Below are 21,812 nucleotides of genomic sequence, written 5' to 3'. Positions count from 1 at the left end.
GGGTGGGGCAGGATGCTGGATGGCACGTTATTCTCCGAGGGGCCCGATAGCCCCCGGGAGCTCCAGGATGAGGAGTCTGGTAGCTGTCTCTGGGTGCAGAAGTCCAAGCTGCTGGTGATCGAAGTGAAGACTGTTTCCTGTCATTATAGTCGCCGTGCCCCTTCTGGACAGCTCATGGATTCCCAGACCAGCCACTGGGCCCGCTGGACCCAGAGCCGCACGTGAGTGAAGGAGGGGCCAGGGGAAGAGAGTGGAGTGGTGGGGGAGGTGTGGGGTCCAGACCTCCCCGCAGGCACCAGCGAGCGCTGCTGGGCTCCCCTTGTCTTTCCCACGCCTCCTTCCCCCACCCCGTTCCGAGGGCTGTGACCTGACTCATTCCGTGTTGTTTTGGGGGGACAGGAGTGGGCGTGAGAAAGGGCAGGAGGTGAGATGGGGCAGACGCTGGTAAAGTGTGCATGGAGAGATGGTGAGGAGTCGCGCTTCGACTTCAGCCCTAAAATATACGCACGTGCACACGCGCGCACACTCACACACACCCCTCCACACGGCGGCCCCAAGTGGCCTCTAATGCTCCCAGCTCTCCGGACCTCGGCTCCCTTCCCCTACAAACTGCTCACCTGGGTTCCTGCTCATTGTCCCAGGTGTGGGCCGCGCCCAGGATCCCCTGAGCCGCCGCCCCGCCGGCCCTGGGCCTCCAGGGTGCTGCAGGAGGCGACCAACTGGCGGGCGGGGCCCCCAGCCGAGGCCCGAGCCCGGGAGCAAGAGAAAAGGAAAGCGGCGTCGCAGGAGCGGGAGGTCAAGGAGACAGAGAGAAAGAGGCGCAAGGCTGTTGGGGCCCGAAGGAGCCCCCTGGGTCGGCCCCGCCTAGAGCCACGGAACGCCCCTCGGGTGGCCCAGCCTGCGGGGTTCCCAGCTCCCCTGCTTCCGGAGCGCTTCGGGAAGTTGGGGCGAGCGCCCCGTCCATCCGCGCAGCCTCAGAGTATACCAGGGGCGGTGTGGCCGGGGCCCTGGGGAGGTCGGCGGCCCGGGCCTCCCAGCTACGAGGCTCATTTGCTGCTGCGAGGCGCTGCCGGGACCGCCCCGCGACGCCGCTGGGACCGGCCACCACCCTACGTGGCTCCACCTTCTTACGATGGCCCCCACAGGACGCTGGGGACTAAGCGAGGCCCCGAGCTCGCCCAGGCGCCCGCCTCCCCAGCCCCGGCCCCAGCTCCGACCCCGGTCAGGACAGAGGCAGGGCGCACAAAGAAGAGGCTGGACCCTCGTATATACCGGGACGTTCTCGGGGCTTGGGGTCTCCGACAAGGGCGGGGTCTCTTGGGGGGCTCCCCAGGCTGTGGAATGACTAGAGCCAGGCCGGAATTCAGCAAGGGGGCGGCGGAGAGAAGCCTGGGGCTCGCTGTTGATGGCCTGAGCAACGTTAGCGACGGCCATTCCCCAGTCAATGCTCCAGGGAGCCCGGGCAGCAAGACAGCTCCTGTGGGGCCTGCAACTGCGACTCCCAGTCCCCTGCGTCCCGCCCCCAGGTCCAGGCCCCACCTCAAAGGCACCAGGGAAGGGAAAGAAAATGTGGAACAGAGCTGGCTCCTCAAACGCTGGATTCCTACCCCTAAAAAGCAGCAGCCCCGGCATAGCCAAACCCTCCCCAGACCCTGGGCTCCAGGAGGCACGGGATGGAAGGAGTACCTGGGTCACAGAGAGGGGGCAGCTCCCGAGACCCTGAAGGGATGGAAGGTGACCCGCCGTGCCCACACCCTGCCCCGCAGTTCCCGCCGCCCCACTGGCGGAGAAGGAGTCTTTGTCATTGACGCCACGTGCGTGGTGATCAGGTCCCAGTATGTTCCGACTCCCCGAAACCAGCACGTGCAGCTTTTGCCCGGCGGGGTGCCGCGCGTTGGGATGGATGCCCCCAGTCGACCGAAGTGCGGCAAGGAGGAGGGCGAGGGGCCTGCGGCCTTCCCTTCCCCTTGCCAAAAGCTGCTCTTGAGCAGTGGCCTTTCACACCATCCCAGCACGGGGCGCGGGAGCGAAGCTGAGGGCGGGGAGCTGGAGGACTCCTCACTGCAGGATCGCGCCTCCCGCATCTTGGGGCTTCCTGTCAGCGAAGTGAACCTGCGAGACGCCCACACGCAACCATGTAGCCCAGAGCAGGAGGCCTTAGGCCCAGCGGCCTCGGGAGGCGTGGGCAGCGCGGAGGGCTCGGAGGAAGTGACAGCTGTCCTGCGGCGCGTGGGTCGCAGTTGGGCGCGGACCCCGGGGCCCTACGCTGGGGCCCTGCGGGAAGCCGTGTCCCGCATCCGCCGCCACACTGCCCCGGACTCGGACTCGGACGAAGCTGAGGAACTAAGCGTCCATAGCGGCTCCTCTGACGGAAGCGACACAGAAGCCTCGGGCACCTCCTCGCGGAGTGAGCGGACCCTGCCTGGGGGTGGGGGCCCCACGGGGCCCGGAGAGGGAGGGAAGAGAGTAGAGCTAAACGACAGTATCCGGGAGATTCTCGGTGTCATCAGCCGAACCGAGGAGGCCCTCTTCCGGGTGGGCGACACTAAGAGGACCCCACAAGGAAATAGGGAGCGACAGTGAGCAACCCCTTCTTATAGTTGTGCCCCTCAACCCATCCTTGGGCCCACCATTCTCTTCTTTCCCACATCTTCCTTTTGCTTCTCTTGTCCTTGTACCCCTACCCCTTACCCATTCCCATACCTGAAGTAGAAGCTGCCCAAATGAAAGAACAGGGGTCATCTGCCTATTCATTTATTTATTTTTCAGGAGAGGTGAGGGTGAGCAGTAGACTTTAATCCTGCCACATCTGAGGCACATGAGTGAGAAGGTCATGAGTCTTCAGCAGGGGCTGGTGCACTGTTGTGGAGCTGAGCATAGAGGCCTAGCCAGGATCAGTTACGGGAGAAGGGATGGTGGCAGTCACAGATGGGCAGGGCCTGTGGGCAGGAGGGAGAAAGTGATGCAGAGGTTTGGGAATGAGGCCTCACAGCCCTAGGTGACCCGGTGACAGAGGGGCTATTGGTAGAAGAGGAAGGGGTTTAGAAGCAGCCAGCATAGCAGAAAGAGGCATCACTGTATCACGCCTTTGGTTTCAATCCCAACTCTGCCGCTGACTTGCTAGGTGACCTTAGGCCAGTCACTTCCCCACCTGGTATGTAAAATGAGGGAGTTTTAAGGTCCATCCTTCTATCGATGACATTTTGGAATCTTTTGGGAGGCCTCTCTCTATCTCATACTCCCCTCCACAAGCCAAGGAAGAGAGTTGAGAACAGAGTCTAAGGGTCCCTGGGTGGCCTCCATGTCACCTGCTATCTCCCTTAATTAAGGAGACTGTCCTGGGTTTGTAAGGAGAGCTGAGGAGGTAGGCAAAGGGCTCCTATCCTAGTCTTCTGGCATTAGGTAAGGGTTCCCCACGGCAGGGCTGGTCGATGGTCCTGCGACTGTTCCTGGCCTGCCATGGTCTGAACTGGGGAAGGAAGGCAGCCAGTGAATCAGCTTGGGACCTCTCTAGGCCTTCGCCTTTTCCTCCTCCCAGTGTTCCTTATTGCTGCTCTGGGACGCTACCACGACTTCCCAGGTGGTATGACCCACCTGAAAGAACCCCGAGATTTTCCCTAATTTCTGCCTCTTAGAGAAATCCTCAAGGCAAGAAAGAGGGAGGCTGATCCCAAGGAGCCTGACGGTATGGGGTGTGATACTCTCCATAGCCACTGCGGGGCGCGCGCAGGTCGCGAATTTCCCCAGTTGCTAGTCCTCGAGTCCCCCCGACTACCCGGCACTGCCAGTTAAGCAGTTGATAGCTACCTGGTTACCGCGCGCCTATCCCGTGCCTTGCCGCCTCCAGCCGTGCGCGGCCGGGAGCAGGCCTTTGAGAGCGCGCCGAGCCCCTCCTGTTCTCATCCACGCCAAGAGGTTTGGGACCCAGACACCGAAGTCCCTTTTCTCGCCAATCCTGAACACCTTCTCTGTTTCAGCCATTTACTAGCCATGTGAACTTGGCCAAATCACTTCACCTCCATGGGCCTCAGTTTCCTCATCTGTCAAATGAGGGTTTATAAACACCTACCTCGCAGGGTTGTTGTGAGGATTTAATAAGATAATATATGTAAAGCACCTAGCACAGTGCCCGGCACACAGTAGGCGCTCAATAAATCTAAGCTTCCCTTTGCTCCAGACTTGGCACCTTCTTCCTTACACCGACCCTTTCCCTATAGTGCCCCACCCCCAGTGCACCTCGCTCTTTCCTGCAAGGTGGGGGAGGAGGACTCCTTTCTTTGATGGAAACTCCCTATCCACCTCTGTGTTCCCCAGCTTGGACTCTCCCTTTCTTGCTCCCCCCACCTTCACCGGCTCTTCTCACGGCCCTGGCGCATTCCCCCCGCCCCCCATTCCGGGCAAGGGCTGAGTCAGCCCGGGTAAATTTAGCCGGCGGCTCGCTGGGCTGGCGCAGGGGCTTCGCCCAGACTCAGTCTCCGGGTGCTGGCCAGCCCCCCGGCCCCGCCTCTGCCCCCAACCCCACCAGGTCCTGCCAACTCCGACTCAGTGTTCAGGTCCCCAGGCCCGCCCCCAAACCACTTACGGTTTAGTCTCCAGTTATCTCGACGTCGCTCCCCACCTGAACTGGGAGAGGTTCTGGACAGGAGGGGTGGGGCAGGGCCACCTAGGAGGCCACCAGACCCAACCTGAACCTGGGGCTGGTTGGCCTTGGTTCAGTTGGGGGAGGGGGGGGCTATGTTCCTCTTTTGGGTTCTGAACCAGAGGGGAGAGCACTGATCAAAGCCACCAGGAAGGTCCATCCCAGAACGTGCCAGGAACCCAGACTACTAGATTTCTAATTAGCTCTTACTAGAGGAGGTAAACGAAGTGGAGGTCACCTTGGACAGAGACCATATGTTCCCCAGGTCTGTCTCCCTTCCACCTACAGACCCAATTCTGACTCCTGAGCATTTACTGAGCACCTACTAGGAACAAGGCACTAGGCTGGGCTCCAGGACGGAGGTGAGTAAGGCCCCTCTGACAATGGCCCCAGGCCGTTTAGGATCCAAGAAAGGGGTGAAGAGGAAAACACACAAATAATGATAGTATTGAGCAGTGAGTGTTCAGTGCTCTAAGGGGTCAAAAGAGGGGAGATTGTATGGATTTGATGAGACCAGGGAAGGCTCATGGAGGAGATGGCATCTGAGATAGTATTTGGGGAAAGGGCATTCTAGGTGGAGGAAAGAGTAAAAGCAAAGGCATGGATGTGGGGAAACAGAGTATGTTTAGGGAATTACCAAATGGTCTGGTTTGACTGAAGTTTAGGGTACATTCAGGGGAGTTGTTGAAGATAAGGTGGGAGTGGCAACTGAGGCCGGATTGGGGTGGGCCTGGTTCAGCTGAGGAGTTTGTGCCTTAGACCTCTGGACCTGAGAAGAGGATGGACTTCAAGCTAGGAGGAAGATTGAGGAAGGCCTGCGCAGAGGTCAGAGCATCTGCCTGGATTTTGCTATAACCCAGGAACTCCAGGACTCTGGGGCTGGTAGAAGAGGTGACAGTGGAGGGGCTGGCCCTGTGGGTGGGAGCTCTACCATGCTGGCTGAGCCCCTTTGAGGATGAACACACAGAGGCCAGTTTCTAAGAGCTCGCCCACACTGCTATCATTAGCAGAGAGCTGGGCTGGTGTTGTGTTTAGAACATAGAGCTCGGGTCTGACAGCCTGAGTTCAAATCTTGGCTCTACCTTATACTGGCTCTGTGACCTTGGGAAATTACTTAACCACTCTGTGCCTCAGTGTCTTCTGTTATGAAATGGGGTTATTAATAGTGCTTTTCTTATAGGGTTGTTGGGAAGATTAGTCAATATGTAAAACGCTTAGAACTGTGCCTGGCCCATAGTAAGTGATATACGTATTAGCTATAATTATTAGTTCTCTCTAGGGCTATTTCATTAGTGTTGGGGGTGTGCAGCAGAAGGATAGGGAAGAGGGGTGGAGGAAGGGAAGGAGAAGGAATACACAGCAGAGGGCAGGTAGAGAGGAGAGGGGAGCTCTGGGGTTGGGACAAACAGCCCCTGGAATGGGTGAATGTTGTACTGGAAGCATAAAAGTGGTTAAAGCGTCAGTGCAACATACTCCTCACCCCCCCACCCCCACCCCTCCGGAACGTCCTCCATCTTTGCCTACAGATGGAGTCAGCACCAGCTGCCAAAAATTCTGGGGAGAAAGGGAGAGAAAGAAGAAGGGGAGGAGCAACTACAGGTCTGGGGGCCAGGTCCTGGTGAGCCATATCTCAGACTGGCCCTGCAGGGCGCTGTGGGTGGGAGGTTGGAGGCTCCCTGCTGCGAAAATGACTTCTAAATCTGGCTTAGTCTGCCAGCCAGCCAGCCTTGAGATGGAGGCCACAACCACCCCCACCTTAGGACAGCCTCACAGGTCAGGAGTAGGGCCAGCAGACCTGGGAGGGTGTGGTCAGTTTGGAGCAGAAGTCCTCAGGTTAGCCCAGGACCCTACTACCCTCCCAAGAGTTAGGTTGTTCCCAAGGAAGCCCCTTTCTGCCCCACATGGGACCAAGTTATTCTGACTTTAGAGGAGCCGGGAGCCTTCTCCCTCTTTCAGACAGTCAGGAGAGCCCTGAGACTTCCCTAGATCAGCCACAAATGGGTAAAGGAAACCAGGAAACAGGCCATAGACTCTGGGACTTCAGAGAGGTTCTGGGTCAGGAGTCTGAGTGTGTATGTGTGTGAGGAGGAGAGGACCAGGAGAGATAGCAGAACATGAGTATGTAGGGAGTGTGCAAAGTGTGTCTATGGGGAAGAGAGTCAGCATCTACTCTATTATTCATTTGTTTGCTCAACAATTAAACATGTATGCCATACCCCAGGGACTTGGGGATGCTTCCTACCTTCAGGAAACTCACAGTTCAGCGTATGTATGTGATAGGCGAAAGGACATGGAAGAGAAAACCCACAGAGTCATTACAATGCAGGCAGTACAGCGTAATACATGTTAATGGAGGCATTCCTAAAGGGCCAGGGAAACAAGAGGAAAGGAACAGCTCCCAGACTGTGCCTTCTGGGAACTGGGAATATACCCAGGTCTTTGGAATACAAGTTGCTGAGGGTTTATATGTTAATGAAGGAAGGCTCAGCATAGATGCTATTCCCTTCTCTGCCTGTCCTGGCATGGGGTGAGCTCCCTCCCACCCCTGAAGCCCCTGATACTACATAGCCTTTTGTGAGTCCTTTTAGAGAAGAGATGCTTCATTCGTCCATCTACCTGTCCTTCCACCCATACTTTCATTCATTTATCCATCCATTCATCCATCCATCCATCCACATATATCCATCCAACCATCCATCAGATACGTATCTATTCATCCATCACTATCTATCCAATCATTCATCCATCCAACTATTCATCCATTGACCATCCATCCATCCATCCATTCACCCATCCATTCATCCATCTATTTATCATTTAATGAGGGCATATGATGTGCCCAGCCCAGTGCTTTAAAAGATGCCAAAATGAACTAAACACAGCGCTTGTGTCCTTAGAGAACTGGAAGCTTGGGGGGGTGGGGAGGGTGAGTAACATACACAGATAACCACCAATGGGACAGGGAATATGTGCTTCTAATGAAAGCCCTACCAAGAAGTGCTTCAGGAGCTCAAAAAGGCAGAGGCAAGGCCACTGCCAAGGTAAATTAGAAGAGTCTTCATGGAGGAAGGGACATTTGAAGAAGGGAGGGCAATATGGGGAAGGGGTTCATTCCAGGGTGTGGACAAAGGTAGAGAGATGGGAGAGCACACAGCTTTCACAGAGCACAGAGGCACTGGGGAGTGCATAGGTGCAGAGGGAAGGAATTCTGGAAAGGTGTGTGGGAGCCAAATCATGAAGTGTCTCCGGAAAGCAAGGATAAAACGTTTGCACTTTAGTAAGAGGAATTGAGGGAGAGATGAGAGACAGAGCGTTTTTGAGTTGGAAATATCCTAGTTTTCTCCTTAATACCCCTAGCATTTTTTTCTGCTGCTGCTTGATTATGACCCTTGTTGGTCTTGTTACTTTGTGGAATCCCCTGCTAGACCATAAGCTACTCAAAGGTTTTTGTTAGTAGCCGTCAGTCAATTTCAACTCATAGAGACTTCATGTGACAGAGTAGAACTGCCCCGTAGGGTTTTCTAGGCTGTAATCTTTATGGGAACAGGTTGCCAGGTTTGTTCTCCCATGGAGCTGCTGGGTGAATTCAAACCCTAGCCTTTTGCTTAGCAGCCGAATACTTAACCATTGTGCCACCAGGGCTCCTTACTCAAAGGTGTGCCTTTGATTTAGCTTTGTATCCCCTACAAACTTGGCACAGAGCAGGCTCTCAGCAAATGCTGCTGGAAGGAAAGAACAAATGATAAAATTGTGCCACAGAAAGATTGTCACATATATTGGAAAAGGGGTGGCTGCTGCCTAGTGTGACACTGTCCCTTGCCCTCTCCAGGGATGATCCTGCCTTCTTTGCTGGGGTTTCTCCAGGAGCTCTCTCAAGAGCCACCACAAGGTGGCGCTGTTCCAACAGTAGCTTTGAGCTCTGCCAGGGCCCTTAGCGTTTCCAGCTGGTGAAATGCCTATCCAAGATCTGTTCCAGGATGGCCAAGACATTTCCTTCCAGCAGGTCCCTAGAGAGAATAAAGAGCCCAAATGCAACTGTGGAAGAGGAAAGCAAGCAGATCCCCAACACCTCATCTATCCATCTGCTCATTTGACAAGTATGTATTGAGTGCCTACGGCATGCCAGGTACAATGTTAGGTTCTTGGAAAAACAATAGTGACCAAAAGACACATTCCCTGCCCTCAAGGAGCCCGCAGTCTAGTTCTGTCCAAATCTCTCTCTCTCTTACACCTACACCCACACCCCCCCCCACACACACCCACACCCACACCCACACCCATACACCCCGCCCCACACACACACACACTTGTTCCTCAAGACCAGTCCTCCGGCCCTGGGAAGCTGTTTCCCCATGAAATCTACTCTTCAGCACTGCTCACTCCTCCAAATCTAACTTTCTCTCTGAGGTCGCTGTGTGGCCACATTAATGTGACCCCTGGGAATGCTTCTTCCCAGAATGGCTCCTCTTTCTTTTCCCTGAGCACCCTGCCAAGCCCTCTCCTGTTCTCTCGACCAACCTCCCCCATCATATCCACAGCTACTCTACCTGCCCTGGTAGAGTGACCTCCTCAGAGTAGACCTGGGATGAGGTAGGGTCTCCCCATACCCTGGGGCCCTGCAGGCTACAGGGACACGAAGATGGGTCCACAGAAGGGTCTTGTGAGAGCCTGGTGCCACCAGCCCAGGGATGAAGATTTGGGGAGTTCAGAAGACCAAAGACCTCAGAAACATGCCCTTGTGACCTGAAGGCTCTGCCAGCCAGAGCCTGTCTTCTTTTCTGTACCCTGACAGAGGCTGCCTTCTTTTCTTGCCTACTTTGGGGGGACCATACCTCTGTCTAGCCGCAACTCCATAGTGGTAACTGTGGGAGACACTGGTTGGGGGGGTGAAGCATTGTCCCCTTGGGACATTGTCCACTTTCCCAACGTGCTCCAGGGCCCAACTTAGCCCTTGGCGGGTTTAGGAGAGGAAGGGAGGGAGGGTTGTTGCCAAGAGTGGGAGCCAGGCCCATCGAGGTCCCAGGAGTGAATGCTGCATTGTTGGCCGGGCCAGAGTCACAGATAATTACCTCAATTAGTGACAATGGGAGAGTAATAAATACAGGCTTAGTGTCTCCTACCCCACCAGGGCTCCGAAGATTAATCCAGGCTGACGGGCGGGCCCTGAAAGGCGTGATGGACAATTCATTAAACTCCCCAAATGCCACACAACCTGGGCGTGAAGGCTGAGTTAGCCCCCTGGGGGCTGCGCCTTTGTCCCAATTGTGTGTCTCCGCCACAGCAGAGCCGGGCAGCCCCCAGAGAGCGGGGAGGTGAGTGGGGCTCCCCCAGCCAGGCCAGGCGGCAGGGGGATTAGGCCTCGGTCCGGCCCTGGTTGCCCTGGCACACCGGCCCGGCCGGGCTGGAATGTCCGTGGGGGGGAGCGGGCCGAGCGGAGGGGCGGGGCTGACAAGGTGGGGTAAGGGGGGCACACAAAACCAGGGGCAGGAGGAGTTAATTAGACGCCAGCCAAGGAGGGCGAGGGGCCACAATAGGGCTGAGGGGCCTCCAGGAATGGCCCCTTTACTTCCGAGGAGGATTAATAGGGAGAAGGAAGAAGGGAGGGGGTCCAGCCTTTGGGGAGGAGAGCTTGAAGCTTCCCAGGGTGGCACTGCCCCCTTTTGCCCAGTTTGGCACCTACTTGGCAAGTGGCTGGGAGGCAGGAGGCTCTGGCAGCCTGAACAGGTGCCCACCAGCATCCCACAGGACGACTCTTTCTTCCCCTCAAGGCATCTACATTGGGAGGATGATTGGCCAGGGATGGGAGGAAGGACTCCCTCATTATTCAGGGGAGTAAGGAGGAATGTTTATTCTCAGCCCCCTCCATACATACATAACCTAGTCTGAGGCAGAACAAGGAATCTGAAGCTTCACTTTCCTAATGAGGTTGCCAGGTTAAAGCCAGGAAGCCCTTAAGGGGGCCTGGAGCTGATGCGAGCACATGAGAGCAGAGTTCTAAGTGTGCACATGTGGGTGTCTGTGTGTATGCTCATAGGAGCAGGTGTGCCTGTGCACAAGGCCTGGCACTCAGCAGGCCTGCAGTAAATGCCTGCTGAATGAATGGATGAACTTCAATTTTGCTGAGAGTAAATGGGTATGAGGCAGGGAAGTGGCACTGGGCTGCAGCGTGACACAGAGTAGCCTTGGGCTTTTTCATTATGAGCTTCCAGCCCTGGCCCAGAGAGGAGTGGACCCTACTGCTGAGCAGATGAGCAAATGTACAGGGAAAATGGAGCAGTGGTGGGTCCTTCCCCTTGAAAAGGGTAAAAAAATGCAGTAGCCTCTTGGAAGCCCCACTTCCTCTGGCCCCAGGGGAGCAGGGCAGCCCTGGCTCCTCCCTAGGAGCCACCCCACCCCACACCCTCCCAAGGGATGACAAGGGAGCGAGTTGGCAGCAGTTCCCTGGGCATATTTATAACCTGCTGCTCGCTCACCAGCGTCTGCTTTTAGCCCAGACGGGGGAGGGGGCAGGGGGGTGGTCTGTCTCATGCTGGGCGCCCTGGCTGGGTGTGGAAAGAGTGAGTAAGGGTGAGTGGTGGGCAGCTCTGCATGGATATTCCTGCTCACACCACAGCCAAACAGCTTATTTTCTCCTCATTTTGTTATTTTTCTCTTTCTGGCCTGGAGAGGAGGCCTGAGCCGGCCTGGGGGTGGGGGTGGGGGGGCTAGATCCTGGGGTATTTGCAGACCCACTGACAGGCTTTTTCCAGGGTGAGTGTGGCAGGGTGTGTGCGGTGCCGGCTTGCTGACCCCCCGGGGATTGTGCACGGCCTGCCATCCCAGTCCTCTCAGCTTTTCCGCTCCCCCTGGGATATTTCAGGAGTAGTCCCTCCCTCTCTTGCTGAGGCCAGCCATGTGTATGGGGTCCCCGCCAGCCTCAGATCCCCCCGAGTTTGTGGCACCTGGCACCTGAGGATCAGAGGTGAGCAGGAGGATAGCCTGAGCAGATAGGGCAGAGCTGGAGCATCAGGCACATTCCTGATGACACCATCCTATGGAGGACCACCCTGAGCCTGCTCTGGACCTGAGACCTTCATGAGTCCTCTCTTTGGGCACAGCTGCTTTCCTGCTCAGGGTTTATGCTCTCTAGCCCACGTGAGGACAGCACAGGTGATCATAATAACAAAATAATTAGCTCCTATATAGTGCTTGGAGCCCTCGTGGCTAGGTGGTTAAGAGCTCAGGCTGCTAACCAAAACGTCTGCAGATGGAATCCACCAGCTGCCTTGGAAACCCTATGGGGCAGTTCTACTCTGTCCTATAGGGTCACTAGGAGTCGGGATCGACTCCACAGCACACAACAACAACAACAATGTAGTGCTTTGCAGATCCTACAGCCCTCTTGCTTGCTTTTTTCATTAGTGTGTGTCCTGTTGAGGGCCCAGCATCATTTTGCACCTACCCTACCCCCTCTTCCTTCAAAGTCCCAGCTCCTAGAAGAGAAGGGCCTCCACGTTGAGGACGTTAGTGTGGGAGTCCTCATGCATGTGTAAAGGGCTTTACACTTTACTGAGCCTTCGTCAAACTCCCCCCATTATACTGACAGTATCTGTTGTCATGCTTCTCTGGCCAGACTGCCAACTCCTCCAAGCTGGCACTATGGCCTGTACATCACTGGAGCCTCAGCATTTGGCACAGTGCCAGACACAGAAGAGATGTCAGGAAGTGTTCAAATGTCCCAGGCTTTCACATACATTGTCTCATGTGAAACTCATCTCTCTGAAGGGTAAGACTAAGTAGCTACAACCAGAGATAACCATCTCTGTTTAATAGACAAGGCAACTGAAGCTGAGAAAGCAAGAGAATTGTTGAAAGCCTACTCAGAGGTAGAGCTGAATTCATTCCTTTCCCTCCTTCTTCTTCCAACTCCTATGTGTCAGCTCAGCACAGAACCCCGCAATGTCCAGGACTCAAAGCTAATACTAATTCTTGGAGTTAGGTGTTAGGTGAGAATGATTGGAGACATCTGCCAACCCTTTCACTCCCAACCCTGCTGCTTCTTCCTAACTCTGAGCATTGTCCAGCAGGGACCAAAGCCCCATCTCCTGCCTCTGACAGCCCATTAACTTCTGGCTTTGGGAGCTGGGGGATCTAAGAGTTCTTTGGGTTATATACTGGGCATTCTCTGCAGGATGTTCTTTACTGGAAACCAAGGCCTTTCAGGTGGCTTCTTCTACCCAGGATCAATAAGGCTTTTGTCCCTCCCCTTAGGCTGCCCCCCAGTGCTGAGCTGGTGCTAGTTTGGTGGATGGATAGAAAGGGAAAGGGATGTCATTGCAGGGCTGAGCAGCTCTTGGCTCCAGTCCCCTACCCACACACATATCCCAAAGGCAAATAGGGATCAGAGTTCATACATCCAGGAGAGGTAGGAGGCAGAGACAACAGCAAAAGAGTCCTGGGGAGAGGGGGAAATTCTCAAGTTAGCTGGGATCAGTTGCTGCCTTGTGGGGGGTGGTGAGGTGCTTCACAGCTCCCTCTGCCCTTCTGGTCCTCCCCTGGCGGGGGAGGGGTTTGGATTAGGGACAGACATGAGAGCTTGGGAAGGGGTTAGTGTTTCTCTAAAGTTAGGGTTAAGGCTAAGGTTAGACCTAGGGACTGAGAGAGGATTAGAGTTAGAGATAGGTTTAGGGCTGTGGGCAGGATCAGGACTCCTGCCAACTCTGGTCACTGTGCACATAGAGGTATTGATGTTGTTAGTAATTGTTATGGATTGAATTGTGCCCCCCGCAAAATACGTTGTAAATTCTAACCTCTATGCCTCTGGTTATAATCCCATTTGGGAATGGGTTGTCTTTGATATGTTAATGAGGCAGGATTAGTGTAGGGTGTATTTTGAGTCAGTCTCTTTTGAGATATAAAAGAGATTAAACAGGCAAACTAAGAAACAGAGGTGGGGGAAGAGAGATGCCAGGCCACATGAAGATTGCCCAGGAGCAGAAGCTCAAAGAGACAAGGATATTCCTCCAGAGCTGACGCAGAGAGAAAGCCTTCTCCTAGAGACAGCACCCTGAATTCAGACTTCTAGCCTCCTAAACTGTGAGAAAATAAATTTCTGTTTGTTAAAGCCACCCACTTGCAGTAATTCTGTTATAGCAGCACTAGGTAACTAAGACAGAATTTGGTACTGAGACATGAGGGTGCTATTCTATCAAATGCATACAAGGTGGAAATGGTTTTGAAATTGGATAATGGGTAGAGGCTGGAAGAGTTTTAAGGTGCCTAATAGTAATAATGGGCTCAAACACAGCAGCGATTGTGAGGATGGCGCAGGACCGGGCAGTGTTTTCGTTCTGTCGTATGCAGGGCAGCAATGAGTTGGAATCGACTCGACAGCACCTAACAACAACAATAGTAAAAGCTAGATTGCCTTAAAGAGACTGTTGGTAGAATTATGGACATCAAAGGGAATTCTGACGAGGGCTCAGAAGGAAGTGAGCGTACCTATAGAGAAAGTCTCTATCCTCTTAGAGAATACATATGGTGTCAGCAACATAAAGTGGCTAGAAATGTGGACATTAAATGTGCTTCTGGTAAGGCTTTAAAAGAAAATGATGAACATGTGATTAGACAATGGAAGAAGAGTGATGCTTTTATGCAGTGGCGAAGAACTATGCTCTTCTGAATTATGCTCAAATGTTTGGTGGAAGGTAGACCTTGTGATTGTCTTAGTCATCTAGTGCTGCTACAACAGAAATACCATAAGTGGATGGCTTTAACAGAGAAATTTATTTCTTCACAGTAAAGTAGGCTAAAAGTCCAAATTCAGGGCGTCAGCTCCAGGGAAAGGCTTTTTCTTTCTGTTGGCCTTCTCATCAATGTTCCCCTGGAATAGGAGCTTCTCTGCACAGGGACCCAGGGTCCAAAGGACACGCTCTGCTCCTGGCACTGCTTTCTTGGTGGTATGAAGTCCCCCTGTCTCTCTGCCCACTTCTCTCTTTTATATCTCAAGCGATTGCCTCAGGACACAATCCAATCTTGTAGATTGAGTCCTGCGTTACTGACACAACTGCCACCCATCCTCCCTCATTAACATCATAGAGGCAGGATTTACAACATACAGGAAAATCGCCCAATACCAGGAATCATGGCCCAGCCAAACTGATACACACATTTTTTGGCGGACATAATTCAATCCATGACAGTGATCAAGTTGGATATATGGCTGAAGAGATTTCTAAGCAAGATCTTAAAGAGGCCATGTGGTTTCTCCTTGCTGCTTATAGTAAAATGTGAGAGGAAAGAGATGGACTGAAAAACGAACTGTGCAAAATGAAAACAGTGCTCAAAGGTTTGGAAAATTCTGTTGAACAAACTAAGGACACATGCCCTAGAATGTTCACCAAGGCTGTGGCTACACAATCTTTTGTTAAAGAGATTAAGCCTGTGACTGGTGGATCTAACCAACTACCACAGCAGAAAATCCATCATCTGAGACTAAAGGGGACAGAGATAGAGCAAACGGAAAGAACGCTGTCTGCCTCTTAGAATTCTACAGGCAGGAAACAGGCCAAAGGAGCTACATCTGTTGTCCTCCGAGAAAAGAAAAGGACCATCCCTGGAGCAGCTCGGAGATCAGCAAAACTGTTGGAAGGAGCATGGAAATCAGGGCCTTTGCAGTTTCAAAGGGTGGGGCCGTGTTCTCCTGGCTCTCAAAGCGTGAGGCAGAAGCCTCCTGGTTTTCAAAGAGTCATATCTTTGCCAGTTCAGTTCCAGAGTGTGAGGCTACTGTTAAGGTGTGCCAGGGGGATGGGACCGCTGCCCAAAGCTGAGGGGACAGGGCTGCCATGCTCAAGGGGTAGAAGAATGGGGCCTGCTGCGGCCAAGGCGGTGGGGCCGCCACTGAGATGGACTAGGAGAATGGGGCCATCCAAAACTGAGAGAACAGAGTGCCATCCCAGTGGGCCTTGAAGGTGGAGTTGAAGCCCAGGGCTGAGGGGCCTCCACCCAGAATCCAGAGGGTGTGGACAACACCCAGAGTCTGGAGGGTGGGGCCATTGCACAGATAGTGCTTAAGAACAGAGGATTATTTTCGAGTCTTGAAAGCTAATGTAAATTGTTCTGCTGGGTTTTGGACTTACTGAGTGCCCATTATCCCTTCTTTCCCTCCAATTTCTCCTATTTGTAATGCAAATGTATACCTTGTGCCTATTCCCCCATTGTACTTTGGAAGCAGATAACTACTAGTCTAGATTTCTCATGTTCACAGACTAAAGAGGAATTTTGTCCCAGGATGGAATACACCTAAAGTCTCACCCATATTTGATTTAGATGATTCAGAAGATGAGATTTTCGACTTGGAGTTGATTTAAGATTTTTGGGATGATGTGATGGGGTGAATGAGTTTTACATGTGGCAAGGATATGAATTTTTTGGGACCTAAAGGGGGGAATGTTATGGATTGAACTGTGTCCCCCCAAAATACGTGTTGTAAATCCTAACCTCTTTACCTATGGTTGTAATCCCATTTGGGAATGGGCTGTCTTTGTTATGTTAATGAGGCAAGATTATTATAGGATGTGTTTTGAGTCAATCTCTTTTGAGATATAAAAGAGATTAAACAAGCAAACTAAGAAGCAGAAATTGGGGCAAGAGAGATGCCAAGCCACATGAAGATCTCCCAGAAGCAGAAGCTCAGAGACAAGGATTTTCTTCCAGTGCTTCCCCTAGAGAAAAAAAAAAAAAAAAGCCTTCCTCTAGAGCCAGCACCCTGAATTCGGACTTCTAGTCTCCCAGACTGTGAGAAAATAAATTTCTGTTTGCTAAAGCCACCCACTTGTGGTATTTCTGTTATAGCAGCACTAGATAACTAAGACATTAATGGAATCCTCATTCAGGCTGTTGGTGGGAATGGCTAACTTAATGGTTTGGTTATGGATCACACTTGGGTTTTCTTTTGGTTACATTGGTTTAAGTCTAGCCTGTATTTGGATTCTAACACTCCTGCCCCTTTCTTCTCTTTCACCGTCATCTCTGAGGTTTCAGGTCCAGGACTAGAACCTATCACCTGTTATCTGGATCCTCCTGAGCCCAAGGTTGGGAGCTGGGGGCCTCATAAGGTGTTTCATGTCTGGGGGCGGAGGGGAGTGTCTTCCCTACTGCCTAATGCCCTGAGCACAGCTGGCACAGACAGGCTTCAGAGACTAATTGCTCGACATAGAGGGCAGCAGTACCCTTCTGCTTGGATTTCTCCTTCTACTTTTCAGAACGTGGTCACAGCTCTTTCTCTGCTCAACAAAGAAGGAACCAGCTAACACGTAATTGTAGCTATTTTCACAACGACTCTTCCAGTAGGAAAGATAGGCTCAATTTGTTTGTTTAATTCCTGTTCAGCAAGTGAAGAAACTGAGACACAGTTAAGGACTTGTCCAGTATCATGTGGTCAGTTGGTGTTAGAATAGGAAGAACCCTGCAGGGTCTTTTGGCTCCTGACCAGGCTCTTCTCTTAGGAGACCTGGATCCCCAGTGGCCTCATTAGGGTCAACCAAGGGTCAGAATCTCAGGGTCCTCTTTCCGGGCCAGGAAACCAGTCCCCTAGCATTGTAACCTATTTTTTTGAGAAGTAAGCTCCCCAAGCCTGGAAGTGGTCAAAGGAGAGGGAAGCGGGTACCACAAACAATGGTGTGTTCTGGATTCAAGGAAAAGCCACTAAGTCATTGATAAAAATAGAGATTTTATTCTGCAGAGGAAGATGCTACATTGGTGGGGGCGAGAGGCCACTAATAGCTACAGTGGAAGGAAATACTGATTCCAGTACGCAAAGGCATGTTTGACAGACTGGAGAGTAGAAGAGAGACCAGAAAAAGGTAGAGGGTAAAAGGAGAGCAGAATGGAGAGGGACTGGGTTGGGGTTAGGGTGGTCTCTGTGAACCAGGCTGGAACCCAGCACAATAAATAGTTTTATCTACAACAACCAAACTCGTGGCTTTGTGTCCACGTTTCAGTGCAAATTATTTACACACTGATGAGGAGGCAGGACAGGAAGGGGTAGGAGGTGGCCCAGGGAGGCATGGCTCACAGCTGTTCAGTGGCTCTACTACCGAGGCTGGGAGGATGGGGGCATTTCTGCTGGGCCCCCCAACCTCATTTTCCACATCACCACAGCTGCCCTTTCACTCTGGAACCTCCCTCTTCAGCTGTAGATGGGGAGGAGAAAGGCCCTCATGCCCAGGTGTGAGTTCAGGGTCTGCACCCTTGGCAGGAAAATGGGAAGGGGGATGTGGGAACCCGGAGAAAACGGAGGATAAAGGAGAAGGAAAGACGCAGAGAGGTCGCTGGCGCGGTGGAGAAAGCGGAGGAACACCGTTAGGAGCTGACCCTGGATGGGGGAGGGGACGAATCCTTCTGTCACCTCCTGGCCATGCAGGGGGGCAGTGCAACAAAGGGTCTCCCACGGAGAGGGAGGGAGGTAGGTCGGCGAGTCCATTATGGTGGCGAGAGGGTTCATACCGCCCCAGGCAAGTGGTTTATAGGAATCCCCAGGTAGGAGAAGGTGGAAGACTCGGGATACGTATGCACTGAGGGGAGTGTGGCTGGAGGGATGGGATGGACGCGTACAGGATGCCAGCGAGTCTGTTTTGGGGGGAAGGCTGGCGGAGAACTCTCCCAGGGGCGAGTCCGCGCAGCGCCTCACAGACACTCATGCAATACGCGCGTGTGCGTGCAGTTGCGGCAGCTGACGTGGCAGCACCAGTGGAAGGTGCAGTTGCAGCGTTCGGTAACGCGCTGCGTGCGCGTGCGGTGGCCCCTGCCACAGCAGAGCAGCTCACAGCCGTCCAGCGCGGGCGACGAGCTGTTGCAGGCGCGCCCTGCCGTGCCCGCCGTGCCCAGGCGTCCGCTGTACGTGCAGAAGTTAGGCGATTTCTCGAAATAGACGAGGTCGTGAGGGGAGGGCGGCTTGTGCGCAGGGTCTTCTGGCTCGAGGCGTAGCAGCTCAGCTCGCGCGGCGCGGTTGTTGCCGCGGTTGCCGTAGAGGACGCGCGAAGCGCCGTCGAAACGGTCGCGCAGCACGTCGCCCACCGCGCGCAGGGTGGGCAGCCGCATCCAGCAGGTGCGCACAGTGCACGAGCCGGACATCCCGTGGCACTTGCACTCCTGGCGCATCTCGGAGAACACGGTCTGGGGAGAGCGGGAAGAGAGAGTGTTCCCAGCACCGTTAGAACCAGAGCCACCACCCAAGATGCCGCCCTCTCCCGGACGCCGCTGGGACCTCAGCAAAGGCCCAGGCCTAGCCTCCAGGGCGAAGGGAAGCGCACTGTCGCGCAGAGATTTGGGGACCAGGCCCAACTCTGCTCCATGCCAGCGAATCAGTCTCAGTTTCTTGGCCTTAGTTTGCCAATCTGTACAATGTAGGGCTGTAGGGAACACATTCTATGGATCGTATTACTTCTAACCTCTTCTACTCTACCTGCCCTCAGCCCACGCATCCTTTTGCCCGCAGCCAGTATCTCTTCCGTTCTCTGGCTTCCTCCCAAGCCTTCTGCTCTGCTCCCTCAGGACGCCTTTTCTTGGGGCCCAACCCTAGCCCCTTGCCTTTTCACCGACTCTTACTTCCCAAGCCCGAGGTTAGCCCCTGCGCAGGGACCCCAAGATCCCCTCCACTGCACCTCGGGTACCAAGCCCCTCAAGTGCGCTCACCGTGCGGCCTGCCTCGTTGTTGTGAAGGTTCATGAGGAAGCGCAGGTCCCGCCCCTTCTCCCCTGAGTCCACGAACTCTCGGCCGAAGAGGCGGCCGAAGTCGATGTTGTCGCTGCAGCCTCCCCAGTGCCAGTCGGGGCCCCCAGGGCCGCGCCGCCGGTAGTCGCACGTGCAGGACTCGATGGAGCCCTCCGAGCAGGAGCGCGCCACTGAATGGGTAACACCGGCCGAGGTGATGGCAAAGATAAACGCTGTTTCCCGGCACCCTGTGGGGGAACGGAGCGGGGATTAGCGAGAGAACACGCGGGCGCAGGCGGCCAGCACCCTCAGCGGAGGGCTTGGGACTTCAGAGTCCCACGCCCCCGGAGTCCGCCCTTCGAGTCCTGAGAGCCGTGTGGCCGTCACGGTCGGGAAATTGGTCTCTACGTCCCATAGAGAAAGCATATGCGTGGGCACGCTCCGACTTCCACGCTCGTAAACACGCCTTACTGGGCCCAGGGCTCATTTTGGCCCCAGGGCTGAAGTGGGGCAACCCCAGGGAGAAAAACAAAAAAGACGGTAGTGGAAGAGCTCCGCACCACAAGACCCCTCCGCAGCCCAAACTTTAGGCCGATCTCCGCGCTGCCACCCTTGCAGGGCCAGAGACAGACACTCACGCTCTGAGAGCAGCTTCCCAGGCGCCTTCGAAAAAGCTGGGGGAAAGAGGCAGTCAGCCAGCGTCCAGGACCTGGGGACCTACTTTCTCTGGAACAGTGGCTCAGAAAAGTCAAGCTTCGTGCCCAAGGTGCACGGCTGGAGAGCGTCTGGTAGGACGTCTGTCCCAGAGCTCGCGCTGGGCATGAGGCTCTCGGCGGGTTGATCGTGTGACCCTGCAGTTGCCGGGGACGTCTTCCTCGCACTCGCCCACCCATGCCCTGGGGGTGACCCCGCGTTTCCCCTGATCCCAGAAGCATCACCTTCCTGGGCACCCACCTCGGTTGACGATCTTGCCGAAGAGGTGGGGCCCGGGAGCCGTGGGGCAGTTCCAGCGGCGGTTCCGGAACTGCCACTTGCACTCTCGCACAGCGCTCTGGAGCCCCCCGCTCACGCTGTGCAGGATCCCCGGATTCTGGCGTATCAGCCGCCGCTGTTTGCGGCTCAGTAGCTGCAGACTGGGCTCGAGCACCAGCTGCAGACTCTTGGAATCGGTCAGCAGGTTCGTGGAGGAAGCCACGTTCACGATGCCCCTGGTGAGACAGATGATAGGAGCTCAGGCTCAGGAGGGGGACCTGCACCCTAACCAAAAAGGCCATGCCCATTCTGTCCTCTTCCTGGGGCTATTTGCGCAGAGACAGAGCGATGGGAGATCAATAATAAGGTAATGACTCCGCGCTCCTGGACTCCCTAGTTTGGAAGAACTGGAAGCGCAAACTTCGTGTGCCCAGGAGTCCTAGGGCTGCTTGGTGCCGTGGGTCCGGGGACAGGACAGGGGAAGATGGGGAGTCCAGAGACTAAGTGGCCACCTTAGCTCTCTGAGCCTGCGTCTGGACAGCCTGGGCGAGGAAACCCTGGCCTGCAGTCCTTGCCCACCCAAGGCGTTAAATCTTAGGGATCCCACCCTCTGCTCGCCTCTTCTATGCGCTCACGCCTGGCCCCTCGCTTCCCCGGCAGGGAAACCTGTGGTGTGGCCGCCACCGTGAGGCTGGAGTCGGGGCACAAGGAGAAAGGGCAGTGTTAAATGTGAATGGGCTCCCTGCCTGGGGTACCGTGGGCCACCGCTGACCACCTCGGGCTGGTCATTCGCCCCCGCTTTCCGCAGAGCTGAAGCCTCCGGGGCAGCTCCATGCCAGAGCGCCCCTCGGCGTCGCGGCGGGAAGTCAGAGAGCTGGAGGGAGCCTGTCTGCGGACGGATTCCAGAGCGTGGGAGCTGGGTCGACCCGGCCCCCTGGCTCTGCGCCCCAGGACAAGTGGCGACCCCGCGTCAGCTCACTTACCACCATCGACCACTGCTGTTGGCGGCCAGGGCTGCGGGTAGAGCGGCTAGCGCCAGCAGCAGCGTAGCAGAAACCCAGCCCGGCAGCAGCGCCCAGCACTCCATGGCCCGCCCGGCCTTGCCCGCTCTGTGCTGCAGTTGCGGCGGCTTTGACTGCTGCCTGCGACGGTGGGTCCGGACGCGGCAGTGGCGGCAGTGGCGAGAGGTCGCAGTCTGGCTCAGCCCCGGGGGCGGACGGCGGGCAGCATGGCTAGCGGTCCCGGCTGGTGGGCTGAGGCGGCCACAGCGGGCAGCACCTCCTCTTATAGTTGCGACGCTGGCTGAAGCGACGGGAGGAGGCTGCCCCGCCGGGCCGCGCCGTGGCACCAGGGCGCACCGGTCGGGGGCGCAGACAATGGGCGGCGAGCGGGGCCGTGGCTCCCGCCGGTCTGAGCCGAGAGCTGACGGGCTGGCCGTCGGGGCTCACCCCCGCCCCCTGCCTGGCGGCCCCCGCCTCCAGGCCTGAATTGGCCGCCGACCCCTCCCCTT

At 55.1% G+C, this 21,812-nt stretch overlaps 2 protein-coding genes across 2 annotated transcripts; one reads left to right on the top strand and one right to left on the bottom strand.

The window, feature by feature from the left end:
* Positions 1-12: 12 nt before the first annotated feature.
* DDN (dendrin) lies at positions 13-2,583 on the top strand. Its single transcript, XM_004388284.1, has 2 exons — positions 13-221; positions 642-2,583. Exons 1-2 carry the CDS (start codon positions 13-15, stop codon positions 2,581-2,583), a joined length of 2,151 nt encoding a protein of 716 aa, XP_004388341.1.
* A 14,752-nt stretch (positions 2,584-17,335) lies between these two features.
* Positions 17,336-21,575, bottom strand: WNT1 (Wnt family member 1). The gene is made up of 4 exons (XM_004388283.1): positions 21,286-21,575; positions 20,285-20,538; positions 19,313-19,578; positions 17,336-18,793 (listed from the first exon to the last, which is right to left on the bottom strand). Exons 1-4 carry the CDS (start codon positions 21,387-21,389, stop codon positions 18,305-18,307), a joined length of 1,113 nt encoding a protein of 370 aa, XP_004388340.1. The 5' UTR covers positions 21,390-21,575; the 3' UTR covers positions 17,336-18,304.
* Positions 21,576-21,812: the final 237 nt, after the last annotated feature.

This window comes from Trichechus manatus, unplaced genomic scaffold (assembly GCF_000243295.1).
Source record: "Trichechus manatus latirostris isolate Lorelei unplaced genomic scaffold, TriManLat1.0 scaffold00209, whole genome shotgun sequence".
In the NCBI taxonomy this organism is placed as follows: domain Eukaryota; kingdom Metazoa; phylum Chordata; class Mammalia; order Sirenia; family Trichechidae; genus Trichechus; species Trichechus manatus.
This window is presented reverse-complemented; position numbering and strand designations above follow the sequence as displayed.

Bases quoted from the DNA above. Each gene is read 5' to 3' on its own strand.
- DDN (XM_004388284.1), top strand. From the start codon at position 13: ATGCTGGATGGCACGTTATTCTCCGAGGGGCCCGATAGCCCCCGGGAG. The intron at 222-641 runs GTGAGTGAAGGA...TCATTGTCCCAG, and splicing joins CGCTGGACCCAGAGCCGCAC to GTGTGGGCCGCGCCCAGGAT.
- WNT1 (XM_004388283.1), bottom strand. From the start codon at position 21,389: ATGGAGTGCTGGGCGCTGCTGCCGGGCTGGGTTTCTGCTACGCTGCTG. The intron at 19,579-20,284 runs GTGGGTGCCCAG...GTTCCCCCACAG, and splicing joins CGGCAAGATCGTCAACCGAG to GGTGCCGGGAAACAGCGTTT. The intron at 18,794-19,312 runs GTGAGCGCACTT...CGCTCTCCCCAG, and splicing joins ACAACGAGGCAGGCCGCACG to ACCGTGTTCTCCGAGATGCG.